We start from the raw sequence: 25,948 nt of genomic DNA, 5'->3' as shown, positions 1-25,948 counted from the left end.
ATGAGGGACTGGTGGGTGAGAGCAGTGAGGAGGGAGTGAGAATGGAAGGTGTCACTGGCGTCCCAACCCCCGGGCTCAATGCCCTGGCCCTTCAGACTCCTGTCCCGTCGCTCCTGCCTGCGGCCCCCGACGCCCACCTCCACCTCCGTACAAATACGACACCCACCTCAAGCTACGACCTCACCCCACTCCACCAAGACCCCACCTTTCCAGGTGCTTCCAGAAAACACTGATCTCTTGGTATGTTTTTCTTAGCACACGAGCATCTGTGGGAGGAATGGAAAATTGGGCCTCACCTGCAAATGAAATCAGGCAGGAGCGGGGGCGCTGGGGGACCGGGGATGGTGGGACAGGGAGCAAGAGTGGATCCAGGCCCTTCGGGACTAGCTCAGGAGAGGAGGACAAGGGAGGAAAAGAGAGGGAGGCGAATCGGAGGCATGTATAGTGGGAATAACAGAGCTGGCTCTTTTTCTGTGCCAGAGCCCCAGAGCCATCAAGGAGAAAGAAACCACCTTGTCCCCATGGCCCTCACAGCCCGGGAGTGCAGGCGCTCCGAGGCCACGTTCTTCCTTCACCGTTTCATTGCCTTCTAAGGCCAAAAGAGTCAAGAGTCCAAAGAAGGCTTCAAAGGAAGAGCATCCTACGGTAAGACCCACCCACAGGACCACACCCCGGGACACCTTCACCTGCAAACAGTCTCAGACACCCGATTCCCCCTACTCCCTCTGCGTGCATCTGGGCAGGGGGCTCTGGCTTCTCTTCCCCTCACCGATGCGTCCTCATCAGGCCCCTTACCTTATCCAGGAGGATGCCACCGTTGTCCTGAGCGTGGTGGTTTATTTGGCTTAGTCACCATGGCTTCGTGGATCTCTATTAAATTAGCAACACAGAGAAGCCACATTCCAAGCGCTTTCTAGTGTGTATAATCTCTAACTCATGACTGCCCAGTATCTATCAGAGGCTTCCTGGAGACTCCCTGAAAGATGTGCAGTTGGAAAGTCCATTTGCTCATGGACTATTCTTTTTTTTTAAAATTAATTAATTAATTAATTTTTGGCTGTGTTGGGTCTTCATTGCTGCACACCGACTTTCTCTAGTTGTGGCGAGCAGGGGCTACTCTTCGTTGCGGTGTGCGGGCTTCTCATTGTGGTGGGTTCTCTTGTTGTGGAGCACAGGCTCTAGGCGCATGGGCTTCAGTAGTTGTGGTGCACGGGCTTCAGTAGTTGTGGCACACGGGCTTCAGTAGTTGTAGCACATGGGCTCTAGAGTGCAGGCTGAGTAGTTGTGGCGCACGGGCTTAGTTGCTCCGCGGCATGTGGAAGCATTGCAGAGTGGGGTTGGAGACAGGGACAGGGCAACCCCTTCCCTACAGCAAACCCAGGGCTCGAACCCATGTCCCGTGCATTGGTAGGCAGATTCTTAACCACTGCGCCACCAGGGAAGCCCTGCTCATGGACTATTCTAAATCAACCGTGGACTAGCTCATGCTATCAGAGAGATACATCCATGAATTATATGCTAGTAACCTCCTTACCCCCAGATAATCAGAGTTGCTTCTACCTGGCCTACGGCGGTGCCATTGGTCTATATTAAAGGGCATATCAAGAAGTAGGTCTGTGATGTTCGTCTCAATGTTGGCTTATTGTGTGGACTGTGCAGAGACACTGCTCACTGCATTACCCAATACCTCCCTTTAAAATGATCCTGTGGCGAACTTTCTTCTGAGCTTAGTTATGGGAATAGTTGCATTTCTCTGAACAATCGATCTATCTTGTGGGCCCTGTGAATCGTGCAACCGGTCAAAGCTCCTTTTCCACGTTGACGTTTAGAAAGCTTAGAGGCTGATGGGTGACACATATGGCCAAGGTACAGCACTTCCTGGAAAGAGTCTGTCCACTAGAATCTTTTGGTTTCCCAGACTCTTTTGTCTTGTTTCTACGTGTCCCCGTGTTCTCCCTCCTTCTCCCCCAGGGGGCGGAATCTACCTCTCCAACACTCAGGGCAGGAGAACAGAGCAGAATCATGCTCGCTGTGGCATCCTTGCTCCAAACGGGGGCAGGAAAAGGTATAGCCCTCTCTCGCTCACTCACCAGGCAGATGGGTCACCACTCGAACCCACCACTTTCTCTCCTTTCGGAGGAGAAAGAGGGAAGTAGAGCAGCAGGTAGAGGGGGGCCGGGGTGTTAATACTGGTGGCAGTCACTCCACTTGGAAGGAAACCCCAGGACTTGAGAAAAAGCATTCTCCTCTAAGAGCGCTTCCACTTTGCAGAGAGTTAGGAAGTATCAACAACTGGAATTTCCTGAGGGGGAGAAGGACATCTGGGGAATGCGGCACATGACTGACCAATGACTGGGTTCTAGAAGTAAGATTTTTAGAATCCAGATCTGGTAAGTATTTGGTGGGGGTGGGTGGGGGGAGGAGGCCCACAACAAAGCAAGAAAACAAAAAGCAACCCCCCGCCCCGGGGCTGAGCATGCAGGGCTGCCTGCTGACCTGGGGCGGGCGGCCCAGCCTTACTGGGCGAGGGGCTGTAGTCCAAGCCTGGGACTTAGGGAGTCTGTGGCCGAGGCAGTGTCCTGTTCCATAAACCTCTGTCAGCTGCCTTGAGATCAGGGTGTGTGCCAGGGGTCTGTGGTCTGAGGCTCTGAGATGATGGCAGGAGCATTGCAGAGTGGGGTTGGAGACGGGGACAGGGCAACCCCTTCCCTACAGCAAACCCAGGGCCCTAACTAAATCCTAGAATTGCAGACTAGAAACTCCAAAGTCCCAAATTTACCCATCAAAATTGAGCTTCCAAAGTCCCAACGACAAGGGGCAGAAATACCACTGTTCTCCCCTACAGGAAAGACACCATGAAGGGGAGACAAAGGCAGACAGCATCTCTGAGAAGGTGTCATTTCAGTAGGGTTTTCTCCTAGTGTCACAGTCTCTCCTTCTGACCGTAATGACTGTTATCTAGATGTTTCCGAAGCTTAAGAGTACATTTTGTCAGCTGGGAGACTCGGAAGTTAATGTGTAACTTTTACTTATTGTAAAAATTGGACTGGGGGAGGGGAGAGATGACATAAGCTGGAGTTTACATTTTCATAGGAATTGACTCGATTTTAAAGGGAAATATATTTTTCTAGCTCACCGTTATTACTCTCATATACACTTTTGTTAAGAATGATCCTATTATAAAGAGTGTTCCCTTCCATCACCTCCCCATGTGGTGTATTCTTCATTGTAGATTAGCTCTCTCTATATGCACTCTGGTTATCATTTTCCTGTTTCTCTCCTTCAAATATTTTATTATATTGAGGTAGTTGGACTTCTTAAAAATTGTCTTTAAAGGGTTTTGTCATCTTGACCACGTGTAAATGACCAAACAGAGAGCTTGCTGCAGGAAGTTTTTACATCAGTCATTTACCTTATCTAATTAATCATACTTATTTTTTGAAATCTGTGTCATTCGGTGGGAACAGCACACGTGCTTCACCCAGCGGCGCACACAGTGATAAACTGAGTGTTCAACCAGTCTGAAAAGCACAATAGGAACATTGCTGTGTGATTTCTATTTATGAAATATTTCACAACATGAAATTTGTATTTGGACAGCGTTTTTGTGTAAAGTTTATTTTTTGATAGCTGTAAAACATTTCAAATACTGAGGTTTCACAAAGCAAGGTTAACTTACATTCCCAGGTTTCCCTCCCACAGTCCCCGCTCCAGGGTAATTAGTTAATTAAGGCTGCACCCAGTAAATGCTTCCCTGGAAGACTTCTGAGCTTCCATGGGGTCACCTGTCTGCGCTGATGGAACATATGGTGCGCGCTTAGATCTGCAGAAAGCATCAGGACCCTTCCATGTGGGAAATGGGACAGGGGACAAAGTCAGTCGTATTCCCATTCTTAAAGGTCATTCAATACAAAACAATTTGGACATAAGGAAAAACTTTAATAAAAGCTCTAGAATGTTGTTCTTTAAACATTCAAGAATTGCAAGGTGAAGTACTTTTGCAATAGTTTTGCAAGTATGACCATAGTCACCCTGCAAGCTAGTAATTTTTAAAAAATTATTATTACTATGGGATATGGAATTATTATGGGTGTAGAGTAGTATAGGCAAGGTGGGTGAAAGGAAGATCTTTCCCATTCCTTTCCTGTATATCCCTTTTATTTGATTGAGCTGCCCGTGAAGTTGAAAATACACTCCATCAGAGAAGAAAATCATATAACCTGTTCATTGTTTCATTATTTCATTATTTTTCCCCTGGGCTTGCCTTCATAAAGCAGGTAGTTCATAGTTCTGCAGAGCTGTGTGAAAAAGCCAGCATTTTGCTCATTGTTGACCAGGCAGCCCAGGGTGGTGGAGTCATACAGAGCTAGGACGGTCCTGGACACGTGTACGGTTGTATGGTCTTCAGGGACTGTCAAAGGATATTTACTGTATTTTGATAGATTATGTTGACACAAAAGAATTTTCCTTATCGCACTGGATCTTTGTTTTCTAATGGGAGTAGCTTTTTTTTTTTTTTTTTGGCTGTGCCGTGCGGCTTGCCGGGGTCACAGTGGTGAAAGCACTGAGTCCTAACCACTGGACCGCCAGGGAATTCCTGAATAGGAATAACTTTAAAATGTAGAGATAATTGAAATCATACACAACAATTACTTGTTTTTTATTTTAAAATCAAATTTGTCATTTGCCGCTAAAGTGAATGCATCTTTAGATTCTGTTGTCAGAGACCAAAATTGAAAAATCTGAGTAATACCATATTTAAACTTCAACTGAAAGGTGGCATTGACTTTCTGTATTATTCTACTCTAAGTAGTTTGATGATAAATAAGTACTTTCAGTATATTTGGGACTGAAAATATTTTGGTGAAAATAATATCCAACGTTTGTTCCACAAATGAAAAATGGTTTTTGTTAAAAATCACTTGATTTTTAACAAAAAATCAAGTGATGGCGCAGTGGTTGGGAGTCCGCCTGCCGATGCAGGGGACACAGGTTCGTGCCCTGGTCTGGGAGGATCCCACATGCCACGGAGCGGCTGAGCCCATGAGCCATGGCCGCTGAGCCTGCGCGTCCGGAGCCTGTGCTGCGCAACAGGAGAGGCCACAGCAGTGAGAGGCCTGCGTACTGCACAAAAAAAAAAAAAAAAAAAAAAAATCACTTGAAAGGTTTTATGCTTTGTCTTCTTCTTGTTTATTTTTGCTGGGGAAGAATAATAACATTTTACTTGTAGAGTTTGCGATATTTAAGTATAATTTCATTTAAGGGCTTAAGATTGTTGTGGCAATCAGGAAAAGAAGAGATTAGTATCAATTGCTATTCTTCCCTGGACACTCTGAGCCATAGGGCAGATGCTAGGTCCTGACCACATGTAATATCACCTTGGTGGTAACAGAGGAAATGTCATTCAGGAGCCCACAGGGCAGCCACCTGACCCCTCACTGCATGGTGTGCTTTATTCCATTTACCTGGGTTTCAGCTGTGGGTTTCTTTCCAGTTCTCCCTGGGAATTGGGGCCAGTCTTGAACACCAGGTCATTTGCCAGAGTCCTGACACTGCTGGGACTTGGGTCTCACCCCCTGAACATTTGACATGCTGCCACCCATCCTAACTGCCATCATTGCATGTACTAGTTCTGCTGTGAATTCTATTACAAACACTGTCATAGAACAGCTTTAATACCGACGTTCACCACCGTCAACCTGAGGTAGCTACACCCCACTGGATGCTGGCATTGGACTATCAGCCACCCTCTCCGGGTCCAGCTCTTCCAACTTGTCAGTTTCTCCAGCCCTGACCTCTTCAGGTTTCTCCTCAAACCCTAGGGATTAGTTTGTATAAATTACAACATATTTCAATTCCCCTTTCTTTAGGAATGTATTTTCGTGGAGGGTGGTACTTAGACTTTTCTTCATGTAATGCCTCAGTTGTAGTCTCCATTCGTTCATCAAAAAACTAAACTAATTAAAGGAAAGCTATTTGTTTCCCCTTATTCACCTACTACATATTACTGCTAACTTGCATTTCTGATCAACTTTAGATAACCAAGGATAGCTCACTGAATTGATTTTATGCCAGCCAAATCCAAAGAGTTCTTATGTTTTGTTAGCCTATGCAGTCTTATTAGGGAATCAGGTATACTGATTTTTAGGCTTTTAAAAAATCTTGAATATAGCCTGAGGATCTCCTTCACTAATTTCTATGTGGGAAACATTCTTCTGTTGACTATATGAATATATATATATATGTCTCCAGAATAGAATAAGGAGTTACCTATAACCAGTGCCATGAAGTGTTATGGAGTCCAGTTAATCCAATGGCTGAAAGCATATGGTGGACCCATACTGTGTTTCATGCCACCAGAACTGATAGACATGAGCCTGAACGTCCTAGAGAGTAATTCTGGTGGTCTTTCTCTCTAGTTGAATATATGCAAGTGGATTCTGATTAAGATTCATAACATTTCTGTCTGGTTTACATTAAATAAGGCATAAGTGTATTTTAAAGGTAAATTTTATAATTAAATTAGAAAGATTTCAATCGTTTGGGATTCTTATACAACCACTGGAATAGCTAGGAGAACATCTATTAGGAAAGCAACAAAAAAAAGATTTCAGACTGAAGCACCCAAGCAGCTGGTTGATAAGAGATCAGTGAGAAGTCATTGCAATTTGTAGGAACCCCTGGAAATCTCCCACCAAATAGCTTAGTCTTCAGCAGTAAAGATAGTGTTTAAGAGTTCTCCAGAAAGTCACTGTGCAACTCATATTTGTCCATTCGTCTTGCTCAGAATGCCTTTGGATGATCTTTTCCAGTGTGTCCCTCAAAAGTACAGTTCTTTGGAGTTTCTAACATGTTATATTATAATTTAATATAGATATTTTCATGTAACAAAAATGGATATGATTTGCCACGGCAAAGTTTGCATATGACACCTTCATTTATACCATTTCTGGAGCTTTTATTTTTTTTATATATCTAAGTTTCTGCCCGGTATCCTCTTCTTTCTTCCTGAAGAACTTCCTTTTGCAGTGATTATAGTGCAGGTCTGCTGGCAACAAATTCTCTCAGCTTTTGCTTGTCTGAAAAAAACTTTATTTTGCCTGTTTATTTTATTTATTTTTTTGTGTGATACGCAAGCCTCTCACTGTTGTGGCCTCTCCCATTGCGGCGGACACGCAGGCCCAGCGGCCATGGCTCACGGGCCCAGCCACTCCGCGGCATGTGGGATCTTCCTGGACCGGGGCACGAACCCGTGTCCCCTGCATCGGCAGGCGGGCCCTCAACCACTGCGCCACCAGGGAAGCCCTTGCCTGTATTTTTGACAGATTTTTTTCTGAGTATGGAAGCCTGAGTTGACAGTTTCTTTTCTTTAATACTTTGAAGATGGCACTCGCTTATCTTTTGTCTTGCATAGTTTCAGACAAAAAGTCTACTGTATATTTTAACTTTGTTTCTCTGTCTGTAATGTGTCTTTTACTTTGGAATGCCTTTAGAACTTTTTCTTTCTCTTTGCTTTTCAACAGTTCGACTATAATGTGTTTTGGAGTGTTTGTTGTTCCTCTCTCTTTCTTTCTCTCTGTCCTAATGGACTTTCTTGAATTTGGGGTTTGGTGTCTTTCATTAACTCCTTACCATTATCTTTAATTATGTCTCTTGCCCTGTTCTCTCTCCCTTCTCCTTCTGAGATTCTGATTACACATATGTTAGACCATCTGATATTGTCCCCAAATTCTTGGATATTCCGATCATTGATTTTAAACGACTTTTTCCTCTTTGTGTTTCAGTTTGGGGTATTTTTTTGACCTACCTTCAAATTTACTAATTGTTTTCCTCAGCTGTATTGATTAATCAAAGAAATTAATTTCTTCATCTTTTTAAAAAATTTCTAATATTTACATTTGACTTTTTTTTTTACATTTTCCAAATCTCTGCTGAAATTATCTATTGTTTACCATCTATATTGTTCACTTTTTCTCCTAGGTTCTTTAACATTTTAATTATAGTTAAAGTCCTCATCTGATAGTTCCATGATCCATGGGTTATCTTTGAATCTGATTCTGTTGATTGCTTTGTCTCCTGACAATAGGTTCTTTTCCTTTTTGTCTGTCTCATAATTTTCGATTGAATATCAGTCATCATGTGTAGAATAGTAGAGACTGAAATAAACAGTGTTCACACCTGGAAACGGCATGCCTCTTCCTGTAACAGACTGTTATTGTAAGCGATAGAGCCAATCTAGCCAAAAGTTGAATTGAGTTTGGTTGTAGCTATGGTTCCTTTTAGTGGGCCACAACCTTGATGTTCTTGCAGTGGGTGTGTGCTTAGAATGGGAATGAGGGTAACAGAGTGCTTTTCTCTGTGTGCTGCTCCACCTTTAGCTTTCAGCAGAACTATCCACCTGTGCCACCGAGTAAGTCTCTCTCTGTGCTCTTATGCCTTCCTTGGTAATAGACTGCTGTTGCTTGGTACTTCACAGGTGAGGGCAGAAAGAGTTCTCTGTTGTTCTAAAGCAAACTTACTCTTTGGGAAGTGCTGTGTGCCTGTGGCTCTTGTCTATTTTTGAAAGAATTTTGAAATTGAATTCTAATAATTTTGTTAGAAGAAAATTCACCAGTGATATATGGAGGTAAATGTTCTGTTTTGCCTTCTGGCTTACGCAGTGATCAGTGCCTGACTGCATACAGCCTCCTAGTCTATCCTCAGTGCTCTCAATTCTTAAGTCTCTTCTTTCCAGACTGTAAGCACACAGGCTGCTTCTCCTCTCTTCCTATGGTTGCGTCACTCTCCCCTCCCCACCCACCACCATGCCAACTACCACCTGCTGGCACATTACTGGTATTCAGAATTAGTTGTTTGCTTAGAAGGTAATCAGAAAAAAAATGATAATATGGAAGTCAAGATTAATGAAATTTTAGGGACAGAATTATCATCTTTCTTCATGAGTTAGAAACATTGTTTTGATAGAAATATATTTGATGGTTTAAAGGAGAGACTCAAGGAGGCATTAAACCCAGAAGGAACGGCCCAAGTTTCAGAAGAAGGATGTTTGTGGAAATTGGGAGAAATGAAAAAATGTGATGAGTCTTTGATTGACAAGAAAAGGAGAAAGAGGATATGATAAGGAATCTGGTTGATCGTATGACAGTTAATAAACATAATTGCACTCCTGTTATTACAAACCTTGGCTGTTGATTCCAAATTTAGATTATATTTATTAACTGTTGGGTGTTTTTTTAACATGTTTTAAGTGCTTAAACTGGGAAATAAATTTAAGAATCATAATTCTTAAATTTCTGTTGTAAATAAAACTTATTTCTTAATTTAATAGACTTTTAGCTATAAATATATATACAAATTCAAACAAAAGAGTAATATTTATAATGAATTATGTCTAGTCACAATGTTCGATTATCTTTGTAATTATTTAATTTACATTTTCCTACTTAGGAAGTTATCTCCTTTTCTATTACCACTCATTTTCACCTCTATCTACTGTTTAGCAGTCCAGTGTTTGCACCTGTCAATGAAGTAGCCACATAAAGACCAGCACATGTATTCCAGAGAAAATGGAACGCCAGCAGCTGGCAAAACAAAATGACAGTTTAATGTGGACAGAGCCAGGATTGAATATAACGTGCTATAGCGGGAGTTGAAAGTTCAACTCAAACTGGAGAGCAAACACTCTAGTCTACATGTGGTGCTTTTTTTTTAATGAAAAGAGAAGCTATCTTTGTCATTGTCAGAGTATTGTCTTTGGGAGAGATTGAATATTTATTTGCTTTACAGAAGATATGGTTTAGCACAGTTTTATCTGTAGTTATTACAGAGTTGATCATTATATGAGAGTTGGGAAAAAGGAGCCTTGAAAATTGGAACTAATTTTTACTGTATGCAAATTTAAATACAGAATCTTTTTTTTCCTTTCTAAAATTTTTAATTTAATTTTATTTATTTATTATTTTTGGCTGCGTTGGGTCTTCGTTGCTGTGTGCGGGCTTTCTCTAGTTATGGCGAGTGGGGGCTACTCTTCGTTGCAGTGCGTGGGCTTCTCATTGTGGTGGCTTCTCTTGTTGCGGAGCACGGGCTCTAGGCTTCAGTAGTTGTGGCACACAGGCTCAGTAGTTGTGGCTCGTGGGTTCACTAGTTGTGGCTCGCAGGCTCTAGAGCACAGGCTCAGTAGTTTTGATACATGGACTTAGTTGCTCCGTGACATGCAGGATCTTCCCAGACCAGCGATCGAACCCGTGTCCCCTGCATTGACAGGTGGATTCTTAACCACTGCGCCACCAGGGAAGTCCCAGAATCTTTTTTTTTTAATAAACTTTCAATTACTGATATGACTTCAGATAGAGTGAAATAAATATAAATGCCTTTCTAAGTGGAAACTTATTTTGTTTTGCCAGTTTGTTTTCCTAACTTCCTGTGGATTCGTTTTTAAAATTTGGGTTGGTTTATTCCCATTAACATACGGGCAAGTGCCCTCCAAAGTTTGGGGCTCTTCCTCCCATGATTTCCTTGGTCTACTATTAACCAAATGGCAGCGAATTCACTGTGTACTCCTCATGTCCTGGTCAGAGAGGCAGTTCAAGCGGATTGTGTTCTTTGAGAACAAACAGGTAGAGGGAGCCCCAAAAGTGCATGCCTCCCATGACTTGGGTGACCCCAACGTATTCGAAGCCAAGGAAGGCTAATGATAACCACGATTCTCACTGTTTTGTTAAATAGGTGTTGCTAGGCCTCAGGCTTTGTTTTTGGCTAACTTCCTGCCACATGGGCCTTGGGGAGACTGAGTCACTATGCTGGTGGTTGTAGGTGGTAGGTTTCTCTAGGAAGGTGTGCAGACAACCAAGGGAACTATAATCTTGGTAGTTCTAGGACTACCAGAAAGCTCCTCAGGACTGAGGGGACTGATGGAGTAGGAGTTAGAGTTTAGTGAACTAAGGAGCAATGGGTTAGGGTCCGAGTTCAGGATTAAGTCCATGCTGAAAATTCTCCTATCAGCCAGGGGATAATCAGGAATTATCAGCAGGGAGTTCGTAGATCACCATATAGAAGTTTACATATATTGACATCATAATAAAGGCAACCACAGTAAGAGCTGAACATTTGCAAATAAAAAATCAGGCACACAAGGGAAGAGAGAAGATGGAAGGTAATTCGAATGCTCTAAATTCTTAATGTTTATTTGTGGGGAGCCCAAAAAATAAAGGCTACTGTTTATTTATAATGATAATGACGAGAAAAACTAAAACAAAACCAAACCCTTGGCTTCTGGGAAGTGAGAGTTTTATGTTCACGTATACTATCTGCAGTTTATTTTTAAAATATGTGCGTGCATTCTCTATCGCTAAAAATCTAAAGTAACAGGGATGGTGAAATCAATAGGTTAGTGTATAGAAGTGAATGGTAATATGTGTGATGTGCCTGACACATAGTAGGCACTCAAAAACTTGTAACTTTTATGGCTGTTAATTACAAATTTTTTTACGTGGCAGCTAATGTCAGCTGGGTTCTCTCTGCCCCTTCAGATACGAGTAAAGTTGGCTCAAACCCACATTCTGTGCTTTGTGGCAGCCGAAAACGTGTCCACTTGTTTCTCCAGACACCCATGGCATCTTCTGGTGGTTGTTGTTATGTCTGGGCTCCTTCTTCCACTGAAACGAGTCAATTTCTGAGTCCCATTGCACTCTGTGTCATCCCAGCTCCCACTTTGTTGAATCATACACTGAATTCAACCCAATTCTGTGATTGCTACTAAAACCACTCACTGACAGGACACCTTTAGTTGAATGAGGTTGAAGAAGGTAACAGGGACAGTCTGCATCACCAAGATGCCATTTCACATTGAATATTGGACATCACCCCTGGGCACTGGTCACTTGTGGCTTCACCACACACTAGCAGCTCCAGCCTTGGGGTCCTGCCTGGCCATTCTCTTCTTTCTAGCTCTTCTCAGCCCTCACTTCTGATTGCTTCAGGGAGCTCTGGGTTCCTTTTACTTTATTCTGCAGACCTGGCTCCAGACCCTGCGTGGCAGACCCCACCCCATCAACATGGGCAACAGATCAAAAGCTTTTGGGTCACCCACTAGAGCAGGTAGTGGTGGTAATAAGAAGCACCTTTTGCTGTCTACATTCTGTGGAGGAATATAAGAATAGCTGATCAAAGGGCTTCCCTGGTGGCGCAGTGGTTGAGAGTCCGCCTGTCGATGCAGGGGACACGGGTTCATGCCCCAGTCTGGGAAGATCCCACATGCCGCGGAGCGGCTGGGCCCGTGAGCCATGGCCACTGAGCCTGCGCGTCCGGAGCCTGTGCTCCGCAACGGGAGAGGCCACAACAGTGAAAGGCCCGAGTGCTGCAAAAAAAAAAAAAAAAAAAAAAAACAACCAAAAGAATAGCTAATCAAGCAGGTTTTTATATTCAGTATATTTTCTCACTGCCATCTGCTCTCTGCATCATTCAAGAGGAATAGTAGTGAAAATTCGTCTTAATTATCATTTAAAATAAAAGTTTATTTATTTATTATTAAATAAATGAGCAAACGAATGCATTAAAATCTAAAAACCAAAAAAGTGCAATATGTAATTTACTTAACCATTTTGAAACGCAGTGTTTTTATATCTATAACTGGGATTCATTAGATTTAATCCAAAAGATAGTTGAGAAAAATAAAATAAAAGGTTTTTTTTAAGCTTGTGACTTCACTGGGTAATAACTGCCCACTTCATTAAAAAAAAAAGTGTAATGGTAAAATTTGACCCATATATAATTACAAAGTAATGCATTTAGAAAACAAACAGTAGTGGGAACGTTGGTTTTAATGGGATATAATTGTCCAATTGCGAATGCAATGTATAAACACTGAGTCTTGTGAATTAAATGAGGCAGTCAAGACCCCTATGGGACTAGGGTTGGCATATTTTTAGTCTCATTTGCCTTTCTCTAAGCTGCAGAAAAAACACATCTTTATGCATTGACTTGAAATGTTATACTTGCTTTTGTTTATTTTCTTTCCAGGTTAGACATGGAATACCTGCTGCGATGCATAGAGAAAAAGCGAGACTACCAGTGGCTAAGGTATAATAATGACTAATATGACCCTTATTATTAACTTAAATATTGTTTATATCAATGCTGACTATCCTTAGAGAGGAGTAATGACTTTGAAAGCTACACCAAGAATCAGTCTAATGAAGAGACAGAGGACCTGGTTGCCTCTATAGTATGATTCTGGGTTACATCCCTGCCACACCCAAAGAAATCTCATTCATGACATGCCTACAATTCCACTGTTACAGATTCATTCCTTTGCCAAAACTTTGTCCCCTTGTAAAATAGAAACAGTACTGAGAAATGGCATACAGTTCTAATGTGATTGAATTGGTCAGATCCTTTCCTGAGGACGGTTTTGATAGAAAGAGGAAATAGAGTAACTGGGGGCAGCTGCTGCTATGATGAAGAGATTTAGAAAAAGTGATACCTGGTAGGGGGGAGGGATGATGAAGATAAATTTTGGCTACTTGGTAATATTGTCTCACACTGGCTGCTTTGAAGTGAATCATTTACAGGAAATGGAGGCATGGGATCTTAAATTCTTCCAGTTTATGGGAATTTGCAAGTAAATGTAACTCATTGTTCCCTCAAATTTTCGATGATAGTTAGAATATGCATGCTATTTAATAGAAATAACCTTTCAAATTTATGGGGAAATAGGGTATAATTAACTTTGTGATGTATTTTCTATTGAAAGATTGAAGAAGAGAAACGTGGTTTGGAAGAGCAAATACAAATGTTAAAGGCTAAGTTAGAGAAAGAGAAAAAGAAGTCGGAGAGGTACTGATAATAGTAATTCATAATTGTTCATTTGCAGCTAATACAATATTTAACCACCTATAAATTTATTACAGGGTTCAGAAGGAATCAGATCAGATCAACAAAAACTGGGAAAAGAAATTCTTCATTCTCAGGAACAGGTATAGTGTGGTGATATATACAAATTCTATTTATAAAAATGCGACTAATCGTCTTTTAAGGAAATTGGGAGCCTTGCATTTTTCTGTATATATTAACTAATATGAAATGCCCTCAAATACCTCTTTCAAGAGATGCAAAATAACTGACCTAAAAAAGAAGAGTAGTCAAAGTCACTTCAAAGAAAAACTAATTCAAAACTGTTTTATTCCTGATCTCAGTGTTTCAAATTTAAATCATAGACAGGATGGACAGACTCTCTTGATACCTGGTTTAATTGGACCTACATAGTCATCTTCCTCCGTAGGGCTATTAAAACATTTCCATTCATTTGCACATGATAATATTTATCTCCAGATACAGAGACCTGAATGAGTGAGGGAGCACACCATGTGATTACCTGGAAGAGACTTCCAGGTGAAGGAACATCACGTGCAAAGGTCCTGGGGTGGGGGTTTGCTTGTGTGTTCAAGGACAGTGAGGAAGCCAGGTGGCTGGAGAGACATGAGCAGGGAGGAGTGGTATAAGAGCTCAGTGAGGTAGAACATTTGGGGTTTTACTCTGAGATGGGAAATCACTAGAAGCTTTGTTTTCAATTGATACGAAAATTTTCTCTTTTACATGCCTACTGGGTCATTACCACACCTAATAAAGTTAGCAATATCAATCCTTTAGTACTACGTATTGACCAAATCATATTCAAATTCCTTGATTATCTCAAGGGAATCTCTTACAGTTGTTTGATTAAATCGGGATTCATGGTAGGTAGACCACTGCATTTGGGTGTTATATCCTTTAAATCATTTTTTTCTTTCTATGATGGTCCCACTTACGTCCCCGTTCTTTCCAGCGACCTGATTTGCTAGAGAAATATGCTCATTTGTTATGTAGAATGTCCCCCATTCTGGATTTGACTAATTGTTTATGTGCACGTGTGTATGTATGTGTGGTGTCATCTAACATGTTCTTCTATCTGTATATCTTACAAACTGATCTTTAAATCCAGAGAGTTGATTAGACTCAGGTTCAATATTTTAGGCAAGACTACTTCACTCGAACTACTATGTAATTCCTGTGCATCACATCATAGGGCACATAGTGTCCGGCTATATTATTTTAATCAAGTGTTATCAGGCTAATTCATATATTTTAAGGTTCATCACTGACCTTTCTCCAAATAATTTTAACATCCATCAATGATCACAAACCATGATCCAAGATTTCATTAGGGTTGCAAATTGGTGATACCTTAATTTTATCTTTCCTTCTGCATTTCTTAGCTAAATTCTATTAAAGAAAAAAAATGTTTTCCCCACTGGTTACCCTGAAATATAGTTTCAGACAAGATAAGGCAAGATAAATGCTTGATCCCCTTTATTTATCAATATTCAGAATAATGAGTTGGTACCCTAAAACCTCACTGGAGAGTCTTGAACTGAGGAAAGACCCAATGATCTGATGTCTTAAAAAAATTATGACTTGTGTTGATAAAAAGCCATAGGGAAGCCAAAGGAAAAGCAGGGAGAAGAGTTAAGAGCTCCAGAAAGAATAAACCCCTCTTAGGCAAAACATGATGGTGATTTGACTGGAATGGGAGACCTGGAGCTGTTGAGAAATGATTACATTGGGGATTTTTTTTTTTTTTTTCGGTATGCAGGCCTCTCACTGTTGTGGCCTCTCCTGTTGCGGAGCACAGGCTCCGGATGCACAGGCTCAGCGGCCATGGCCCACGGGCCCAGCCGCTCCGCAGCATGTGGGATCCTCCCAGACCGGGACGCGAACCTGTGTCCCCTGCATAGGCAGGCGGACTCTCAACCACTGCGCCACCAGGGAAGCCCTGGGGATATATTTTGAAAGTAGGATGTATTGAAAGATTGGAGATAAGGTGGGAAAGAAAGAAGTCAAGGATTTTACCTAAACAACGGGAAGGATGGAGTTACCTTCAACTGAAACAAGCAAACACATTTTGGCGGGAAATCAATTTTGATTTAAGTTGCCTTTAGTCACTTAAGGGTAGAGGTCTGGTGGCAGTGATGAGTATATGAGTCTGGAGTTCAGAAGAAAGTTTAGGCTGGGGGCATACATTTGGGACGCATTAGTATAGATGGTATTTAAAGCCATGGGATTAAATGAGATCAGCTAAGAATGAGTGTTGGAGAAAAATAGAGAGATACAAGGATTGAGTTCTAATATTTGGTAATAACTGACTTTCAGATGCTTTTTTTGGATCTGATGTTTTCCCTCTAAAGGACGTCCCTCTCTTGTGAACTCTTTTCGTCTTTTGCTTTCTTGTTGGCTTGTGAAATTTATTTGTGTATTCTTATTTTTAATTCCTTATCAATTTTAGATGTTACAAATACCTTTCCTAGTCTATGAACTTTGTGTATGCTGACTTTTATTGTACAGAAGTTCTTAATTTTTATCCATAAATATTTTTGCCTTAGGTGTGTTTAGAAAGTCTTTCTCCATCTCCACTAAAATATTCTCCCACGGTTTTAGACAAGCCTTCTTTATGGCTTGTCTAAATCTAAGCCTAAATCTAAATATGATGTACCTCTCATATTTAGGTCCTTACTCCAGTCCTTTCCGGATTGGGTTGTGGTGCCACTTTGGTCACATACTATGTTCTAGTACATTCCCGAATCTGTTTCAGTGTTCCTATTCTATTCCATTTATTTTTCCTTTCCAAACTGTTTTTATACTATGATTTTTGTGGTATGTGTTAATATCTAGTATGGCTGCTCCCTCCTATTTGCTTTTCAGGGCTGGAAAATACATAATTTTAAAAATCAAAGAGTGGTAAGTTCATACTAATATTTTTAAATTTTTACTTGTATCTCCTTGCTCTTACACTGAACATTCTAGTTTCTAATCACAAGAACATAATACCGATTTGCTCTTTCCTATAATTTCTGTTCATTTTAATTCCACTGCTTCTTTTGTTTCAGCTTTCACGTCCTTAAGAACGAGATGTTTACTAGACACACATTGTCCCGTCAGTTTGCAGTGCTGACTGACACATCCTTCAATTATGTTGTAAGTACACACTGGCTAGATACTCTTTGTCTCTTTGATGATACCTGTAACGTGTCTTTCTGAAGTTAACATTTTTTGAACCCCTGACATTAGAGGCTCTGGAGATAGTACATGAGTCACTCTGCTGAATGCTGATGGCATAAGACAGAGTGTCTGAACCCAAAGAGCTCAATCCAGTGTGAGACATAGATGTGTAAACAAATTGTTACCACGCAGTATGGTTGAGCTATAATGGAGGCAAGTGAAAATTTCAGAGGAGGGGGACTCATTCCCCCGGGTGGCATTTATCAACCTGACCATTTGTGTGCGTGGATGGAATGTAGGAACTATCACAGCTCAAGATCCAAGTATCCAGTCACTTCCAAATGGAGAAAGCAGGTAAAAGAATCTATTCCTAGTACCAAGCCATTCGTTTTCACACTAGAAGTCACCTGTAGATAAAGCCCAATTCTAAAATAGACTTTTTTTGGAAACTGAAGTATAGTTGATTTACAATGTTGTGTTAGTTTCTGGTGTACAGCAAAGTGATTCAGTTATATATATATATATATATACACACACACACACATATATATACATAACTGAATATATATACGTTCTTTTTCAGATTCTTTTCCATTATAGGTTTTTACAAGATATTGAATATAGTTCCCTGTGCTATACAGTAGGTCCTTGTTGTTTATCTATTTTATATATACTAGTGTGTATCTGTTTAGTCCCAAACTCCTAATTTATCCCTTTCCTTTTCCCCCTTTGGTAACCATAAATTTGTTTTCTATGTCTGTGAGCCTATCTCTGTTTTGTAAATACGTTCATTTGTATTATTTTTTTAGATTCCACATATACGTGATATCATATGATATAAAATAGACTCTTTTTAAAACTGTTTACTTAATGTTTTCACTTGGGAGTTGTAATTGTAAAGGCAAATGATGACCAGTGTAGAAAGATAATCAATAAATTGCAATCAATCAGTAACTTAACATACTGTAAATGCTATCGAGAAACTGCTACACAGCTAAGTGTTCTGAGGACAAGTCAGGTTTGTGGAAAACGTCACAAGAAATATAAATTTTGGTTTCCTGCTTCAAGAGGCTTACAATCTAAAACCACTTTCTTTCTAAATTTTTTTCCACAATTTTCACTTTAAGTCAGTTTTCTAACTCCAAGTTGCTGCAAGAGATCAAAGAACTTAAGAACATTGGCAAGATAATATTATTTCTAATTTTTAACTAAATTTACATAGTAATATGAACCTTGCTGAGGATTTTCATAATTGACTCCCCTGAAATGTTCCAAAACTGGTCTACGTAGACGGGAATATATTAAGTCTCTTTCTTCTCCTTTTGGTTTTTTCTCTTCTCAACTGAAGGTTACAACTTTAATTGGAGTAATCCTCATTTTAGATATTTAATCAGCTGGACACATAAAATATTGGAGGACCCAGGAGAATGCTGTGCTACTCAAAAAGCAGGCTTTTTAAGGATTATCTGGTAAAATTTTCTGGTCCAAATTTGAATTGTCCAGGCTTTATGAAACAGACTTCTAAAATCTCAAAATTATTCCAGTCCAAGCATAGTAATAGATCCAGTATTTTCTTGAGAAAAATCTTGGCCCTGCCTCAGATGTTCATGCAATCTGTCTTCCTGTGGAGGAGAGATGGACTCTATCTAGTTGAGAATACATCTGTGTGCCACTACTTATTTGGGATTCAAGCTCATGAATCCTTATCTATATAGCTACACAGTATATATGCACTCAAGACACTCATCAAAGTGGACAGCGAATATTTAAGAAAAATAGACAGAGAGAGGGAAGGGGAGAAAGTGGTGAGTGAATGAGTTAATGAACTTTGGGTAAACTAACATTTTCCCTTGGTTTCCTATACTCTAGTCACTTGTCCATTCACAGATATTTGAGTACAAATATGTACCAAGCAGCATGCTTGGGTTGCAAATGTCATCTCCCAGTTTGTGGACAAGGTTTTGGTATCTTTTCATAAATAAATTGTTCTTAATCTCAATGTTAGTTTAATAATCTTTTCCTTATTGCCTTTATATTTTTTTCTGTCTTTAAGAAAACCTGGGGCTTCCCTGGTGGCACAGTGGTTGAGAGTCCGCCTGCCGATGCAGGGGTCGCGGGTTCGCGCCCCGGTTCGGGAAGCCTGTGCTCCGTAACGGGAGAGGCCACAGCAGTGAGAGGCCCGCGTACCGCAAAAAAAAAAAAAAAAAAAAAAAAAAAGAAAACCTTACCTAACCTTTAATGGTTGAGAGTCCGCCTGCCGATGCAGGGGACACGGGTTCGTGCCCCGGTCCGGGAAGATCCCACATGCCGTGGAATGGCTGGGCCCGTGAGCCATGGCCGCTGAGCCTGCACATCCGGAGCCTGTGCTCCGCAACGGGAGAGGCCACAACAGTGAGAGGCCCACGTACCGCAAAAAAAAAAAAAAAATTCTTCTCTGATGTATGCAAATGTCAGATCACTATGTCGTACACCTGAAACTAACATAATTTTGTCAACTATATTTCAATAATTTAAAAAAACCTAAAAAACAAAAAATATTTTCTTCTCTATAAACTTAAATTTTTTTTCTTGTTTTGCCTTTCGTATTTAGAGGTTTAATCCACCTAGAATTGATATTAGTGTACAGAAAGGTAGACATCTGATTTCATTTTCTTTTAATATAATCAGCAGATCTAGCGCCATTTATTAAAAAGTCCATCTTCTCCCCTGGTACATAATTCCACCCGTTATATATTATAGTAAGGGCTTATGTATGTATGAGTCTGTTTCTGTCTATTCTGTCCTACTGTTCTATTTGTCTATTCTCGCATCAATGTGACACTGATTTAGTATCTATACCTTTATTATAAATCTTTTTCTGATAAAACAAATACTCCTGCCCTGATGTTCTTCAAGAATGCCTTGGCTTTATTGGATCTTTACATTTCCATATAAAATTTAGAATCAGATTGTCAGTATTCACAGTATAAAAAAAACATAAGAAACAAATTAAAAATTCTATTGGGATTTTGATTAGAAGTACATTAAGTCTATAGATCAGTTTGGGCACAGTTGGCACCTTTTAGGTGCTGAATCGTCTAATCCATAAACAAGTCATAGCTTTTTTGGACAATATTATGTTAGTTTGCATTTTATCTCCACCGGTTCTTTTCCAGAGACTTTTGTCAGTAGTTTCTAGAGGTCGTATATTCTTATACTCTATTGTTGGGGACAGCAAGTTTAATGAACTTTTCATCTAGATCTCATAATAGGTCATTTTTTAAAGAGTATAGTTCTGATTTCAGGGTACTGTTTCTTTAACTGACTCTACAGTTTTTTCATAGTCCCTGTTTTATTTACTCTTCTCTCTCATCCTTGACGGGTGAGGTGTGTTGAAACCCAGTGTTATCAACTGCATTCTCTTGTGTGTTGCTCAAATCTCCCTTTTACATTTCAGCTGGAAGGCAGGTTGATAGGCACAGCCCCTATTTCTGACCCCAACTTCAGCAGGATTTTACCTTTTTCAGCCCTGGCAGAGAGGTTGTATTTTCTTCTACACCCACAGTATGAAACAATGGAGTACACTGGAACTTAAAGTCTCAGCAGTCAGGCATTTAACACTGGCTTCTTTTACCATCTTTACGAAAGACTTGAAGGCAGTGAGGAAAGAACCATGTGTATATTTGAAAGAGTTTGCTAGACAGGGAAAGGGCCATCGGAAGACTCTAAGACAGAAGTGTACCTGGCATGTTTGAGAAACCACAAAACATCCAGTGTGGCTGGAGCAGCGAGCAACGAGAGGGAGCAGGAATAAATAGGTTAACGGGATAATAGGCCTTTGATTTGCTTTCTGTTACTCTGAGTAAAATTGGGAGCCTTTTAGAGTTTTCAGCACAGCAGTAAGACAGTCTCACTTAACATTTTAAAGGGACAACTCTGGCAGCTATGGAGGCCGGGGGCAGGGAAAGAAACAGACTAGGAAGCTATTGAAGTGATGCTGGTAAGAGATGGTGTGGCTTGGACCACCTTAGGAGAGCAGATGGCAAAACGGGGCCGACACATGCCTGGAGTACGAGGTAGTCCTATGCGGTGCTGGATTTTATGTACATGTAGCAAAATGGATGGACCTTAAAAGCATAGTACTTAGTGAAATTACTTTGTACATAGTCCTCAGCGAAAGAAGTGGAACACACGAGATGTGCTGTTTTTCACCCTGAATCTAAGATGTGCTCAACATCGGTTCAAGATTTTATAAGACTCTAAAAGAGAAAAAGTGCTGCCAATCATACTGTGACGCTCCATCTATTGTCAGATGCATCCTGATTTTAGGGATGTTAAAATATCAGAAGGCTATGCCTTAGAATCAACAAAATAGGATATCACATAATACTAGCACAAATTAAAATACATGCACAAAATTACATATTTTTGCAAGAACATATTCAAATAAAAAATACAAATAAATATTTAAATTGTTTATTTGGTGAGAGGAACAAAAACAGAGTGGGGGCAGGCTGTGGGGAAATAGAAAAATGCGTGCAAACACACTTAATGTATGTGTGTATACACACATACAAACCAGCAAGAGAGAAGCCTTGAGTAGGGAGAACGTCACATAAATTTCCAGGGTGCATCCATGGACCTCAGACCTCTTTTTGATAATCATGCTTGGTGTACTTCTGGTCCTTTTCACTTGTGCATTTTTAATGTCATGATTTACTTTGCAGTATATGATGTTGGTGGCAATTCTGCTTGTGTGCTACTGCTTCTGAACTCCTGGAAGAGATGCTTTTGTTTTTTCACTCTTCAGTTCCTGGGAATCACGACCATCACTGTGTAGCTTCCAGGAGCTGGGTGGTGCTGGGGATGACCCCGTAGTACCTGACCAGTTACAAGCAGTAAATCCCATATGGCATAGGGATAATCAAAAGGAAGTAGAGTCAGAAGAGACATTAAGGAAAACATTTTTCTTGAATTTTCTCTCAAAGTAGCCTGAATTAGGAAGGGGTCTATTCCTTGGGTTTAAAGGAAAGGATTTCCCCAGCGATATTTGAGCAAATAAGTTAGGAGCATGATTTTCATATCTCAGTTAACTAAGGACTGAAAAACATTCTACATCCATTTGGGCTGGTCATTATTTCCCCTGGATAACACGGTACATACTGTTTGTGTCTTTCAGAAAGCTAAACCTTTATTTGTGCAATCCAAAGTGAAATTGATAACAGCGTCGACATCTTCTGCAAATGTTTATCATGCATCTTCGGTAGGTAGATTATTTTTTCCCTATTTAACATTTAATCAGTCAGTATTATTCAGCCTCAGTAACAAAACGGTTTGGTTTACCTACAGATAGACAACAGGTATGTCGACCTAGACAGGGATCACATATCCCTCCCTCCTTCACCAAGAGATAAGAATCTTTATTGTTGGAGAAATGGTTTCATGCAGGATGGGTAATTAAGATTAATAATGCTTTTCTTTGTTGTCCTGAGATGTTTGGTTTCTGGATGAATGCATGACTTTTTTCAGCCAATTTATTAAATTAATAGATATGATAAATAAAAGAATGTTAATGTATATTTCTGAATATTGATCTCTGCTAACTAAAAATGAATTAAGTCATATTTCAAAATCAGGAACTGTCTCAGTTGGAATCCTGTTTCTTTTTAATTAAACTGCCAACAAACCCGAAGCTCCTGTTAAATCCCTATTTTTCCAATTTAATGCTTAGAAGAAAAGGACAACTATTTATAGCATCCTTTATCTCCCATCAGTCCTTGTGTGGCCTCAAATTGGACTCTTTTGGAGGTGGAAGTATATTTTGTCCACACGTTTCTGTAAGTCTTTAGGAAACAACCATGCTTGCTTTTCTCTAATAAACAAGTTGGATTAATGAAATGCAACGTTATTTGTTTGAATTATTGATGGTAATCAAAGGGTATCAGTAATTTCTGTTGTTCATGTCTGGGAATCTTTAAAAGTAGACTTTTATAATGAATCTTTATACAAGGAGGAAGTGTGTGATATGAGTTTAAATCCTGGACCCTAATTTTTTTTTAACATCTTTATTGGAGTATAATTGCTTTACAATGGTGTGTTAGTTTCTGCTGTATAACAAAGTGAATCAGCTATATGTATACATATATCCCCATATCTCCTCCCTCTTGCGTCTCCCTCCCACCCTCCCTATCCCACGTCTCTAGGTCATTGCAAAGCACCGAGCTGATCTCCCTGTGCTGCTATGCTGCTGCTTCCCACTAGCTATCTGTTTTACATTTGGTAGTGTATATATGTCAGGGCTACTCTCTCACTTCGTCCCAGCTTACCCTTCCCCCTCCCCGTGTCCTCAAGTCCATTTTCTATGTCTGCATCTTTATTCCTGCTGGACCCTAATTTTAAAATCAACTTTTTGAAAACTAGATTGAGAAAGGAACCTCTCTTCTGGGCCTCCATGCAGTGGAGAGGCTTTTTCTGTAGTGCTTACGGGTATAGGTAGTACCTTTGCCGGAGGTGCCTGCCTGGGTGCAGAGGAATCTTTCGGCAGTCACGGTGCTGGCTGCCTCCTGGACTGGCATTTAGGTGACAGTAACACCCAGCCTGGACTCTGTACCAGCTGCTAGCCGAGGGCATGCAATTTAAAGATATCACCTTTTTTTTTTTTTTTTTTTTTGGCCACACTGCGTGGCTTGGGGGATCTTAGTTCCCTGACCAGGGATCAAACCGGGGCCCCCTGCAGTGGAAGTACGGAGTCCTAACCACTGGAGTGCCAGGGAAGTCCCTGAAGATATCAGCATTTAAATAAGGGACTAGCTCTGTTGAATTGTTGGAAATTCCAACCCATACAGTAAGTTATTTCTAAAATATCACAATGTATTAGGGGAAGAGAGACTCATGATTTATCATAAAAATATAAATTGTTAAATTTGGAACCTGTGTTCCACCTGACATTTTAATTAGAGAGCTTAATTAACAGCAAAAAATTCAGTTGAGAATTTTACATCCAAAAGTGATTTTTCTCTGCCAAGCAAAACAGTTTTCAAAGGTCCATTTGTAGTCATACAAACCGACCTTGATGGCCACCTGGGCCATAAGGCAGCTTTGGCCAAAACAAACACTGTCACTCCCTTTCCTCTGTCCTGAAAATGTGAAGTGTAGAGTTATTTTCACCCTGTCTACGGAAAGCCCTCCTAAAATTCATTAGCCCCCTTTTTTTGCCTTACTAATAAAATTGAAAGTAAATGCTATTTTATGATCCATAATTTTGCAGCATGCCACAAAGTGCCTCATTCTGAATATGACTGCACCGCAGAAGAGGCGTGGGCGACAGTGTCATACTGAAAGCCTCTGGGCATAACCCTGATGTTTCTACAAAACCTCTGATATAACGTTGGCATGTCATGTTTTCCCCTCTGAAGATAGTGTGGGGAAATCATCCAGTTAACAAAAGTTTCTGGTTAATTGGGTTCCAGTTCATCCAAAATTGACTAGAAATAAATTTTCTATTTTTAATGGATAAGAAAACCAATACATGAATGCCAGGAGGAAACTGAATTACAAATTTACTAATTGGGGAGTAGATGAGTATCAGCCTTTCACGATTATGGGGACTGAACAGTATTCACACTAGACGGTCAAAGGACCAAACTGTCGTCACAAAACAAATCACTCCAAGCTTCTCAGGTACTTCAGAAGGTGGAGAACCCCCTTCAGGCCCCTAGGAAATAGTTCAATACGTTATCAGTGTTTTCAAGCACTAATTCACAAATACATTTTCAAAGAGGTGTTTAGCTACATGGTTTGTACGTACCTGACTTACAGACAAATCTTAATTACTTTCTATAACACAGGGGTAACCTATATGGTGACAGAAGCCAAATTCAACCCTGTAAAGTCACTGTGGTATTGAGTTCTGTTTTTTAAATTATGTAAATAGAATATTAATATTTTAAATACCCTACGAATATTTATCCTCCCTGTTAACAGCATCCTTGGTGTTGCATCAAAGATAGAGGTTCTTACGTTGTATTTTCATACCACAAGGTACTTTTGAAAATTACGGATAACTACCATTTAGTGGGTGTAGGTACTATTCCAAATGCCTTTTAAGTTTTAACTCTAATCCTCACAAAAACCCTATAAAGTCAGCACTCTTGCTTTCTCAAGCCTTAGAGGAGACAGTTGGATTCAGAGGGGTTTAGTAAGCTGCCAGGTTTATGACCACAAATAGATTATTAATTTATAAATAAGGCTGGGTTCAGACCCAGAGAATGTGGCCCTAGAGCCCAGGCTTGTCACCACTCAGTTATATTGACTTGCCCCAAGGCTCACGCATGACAGTGTGTGGTCCCATTTTCAACAACACACAATGGGAAAACGTGATGTAGCAGAAAGGCTTTGGAGGTGGACAGACTTCGATTCCTGTCTCGTTCCAGTCACTCCCTGGGTAACTTCATTCAGCTCCCTCTGCTGTGTAAAATGGAGATGGCGACCCCACCTCCTAGCTTTGTTATGAGGATTAAATGAGGTGAAGTGCCTAGCTAACCCCATCCCTGCCTTTCCTCCTGAGCTATGGATAATATAATCCCTGGGTTCCCAAAATAAAGTCAGGCAAACCTGCTTTTTAATCTACTACACGAGAGCTATGATGTCCTCAGCAGTAGGCTAGTGATTTAAAAGAACTGGTCTCTCCTTTAATTCTTTAGTAACTAATTGTCTACCAAGCATAAGAAAGAATAAAATTTGTCATTGGTATCAGATCATATGGTAGATATTTTGAAAAGAGCAAAATAAAACAAAACATAACTTAAAACAACGTTATATCAGGTGATATATCTTTCCTAAGCAAATTGAAATTAACTTCTTGTTATGTTGCAAGCTTTACTCCAAAAAATTCTAGCAAGAACAACAGAGTTTATTCTTGCAACAAAGGAAGTTTAAG

The 25,948-nt window shown here is 40.3% G+C and overlaps 1 protein-coding gene across 1 annotated transcript in view; it reads left to right on the top strand.

The window, feature by feature from the left end:
* Positions 1-23,589, top strand: part of LOC309960575 (uncharacterized protein C10orf67, mitochondrial) — a gene marked incomplete at both ends in the record, with an annotated part of 84,253 nt that extends 60,664 nt beyond the window's left edge. The window contains 5 exons of the mRNA XM_082837463.1: positions 13,751-13,833; positions 13,908-13,973; positions 16,920-17,007; positions 22,190-22,273; positions 23,503-23,589. Of these exons, the coding sequence (XP_082693589.1) occupies positions 13,751-13,833; positions 13,908-13,973; positions 16,920-17,007; positions 22,190-22,273; positions 23,503-23,589 (408 nt within the window). The remainder of the gene's footprint in view (positions 1-13,750; positions 13,834-13,907; positions 13,974-16,919; positions 17,008-22,189; positions 22,274-23,502) is intronic.
* Between the last annotated feature and the right edge of the window lie 2,359 nt (positions 23,590-25,948).

Source organism: Leucopleurus acutus (assembly GCF_964270905.1).
Source record: "Leucopleurus acutus genome assembly, chromosome: 1".
NCBI classification, from domain to species: domain Eukaryota; kingdom Metazoa; phylum Chordata; class Mammalia; order Artiodactyla; family Delphinidae; genus Leucopleurus; species Leucopleurus acutus.
This window is presented reverse-complemented; position numbering and strand designations above follow the sequence as displayed.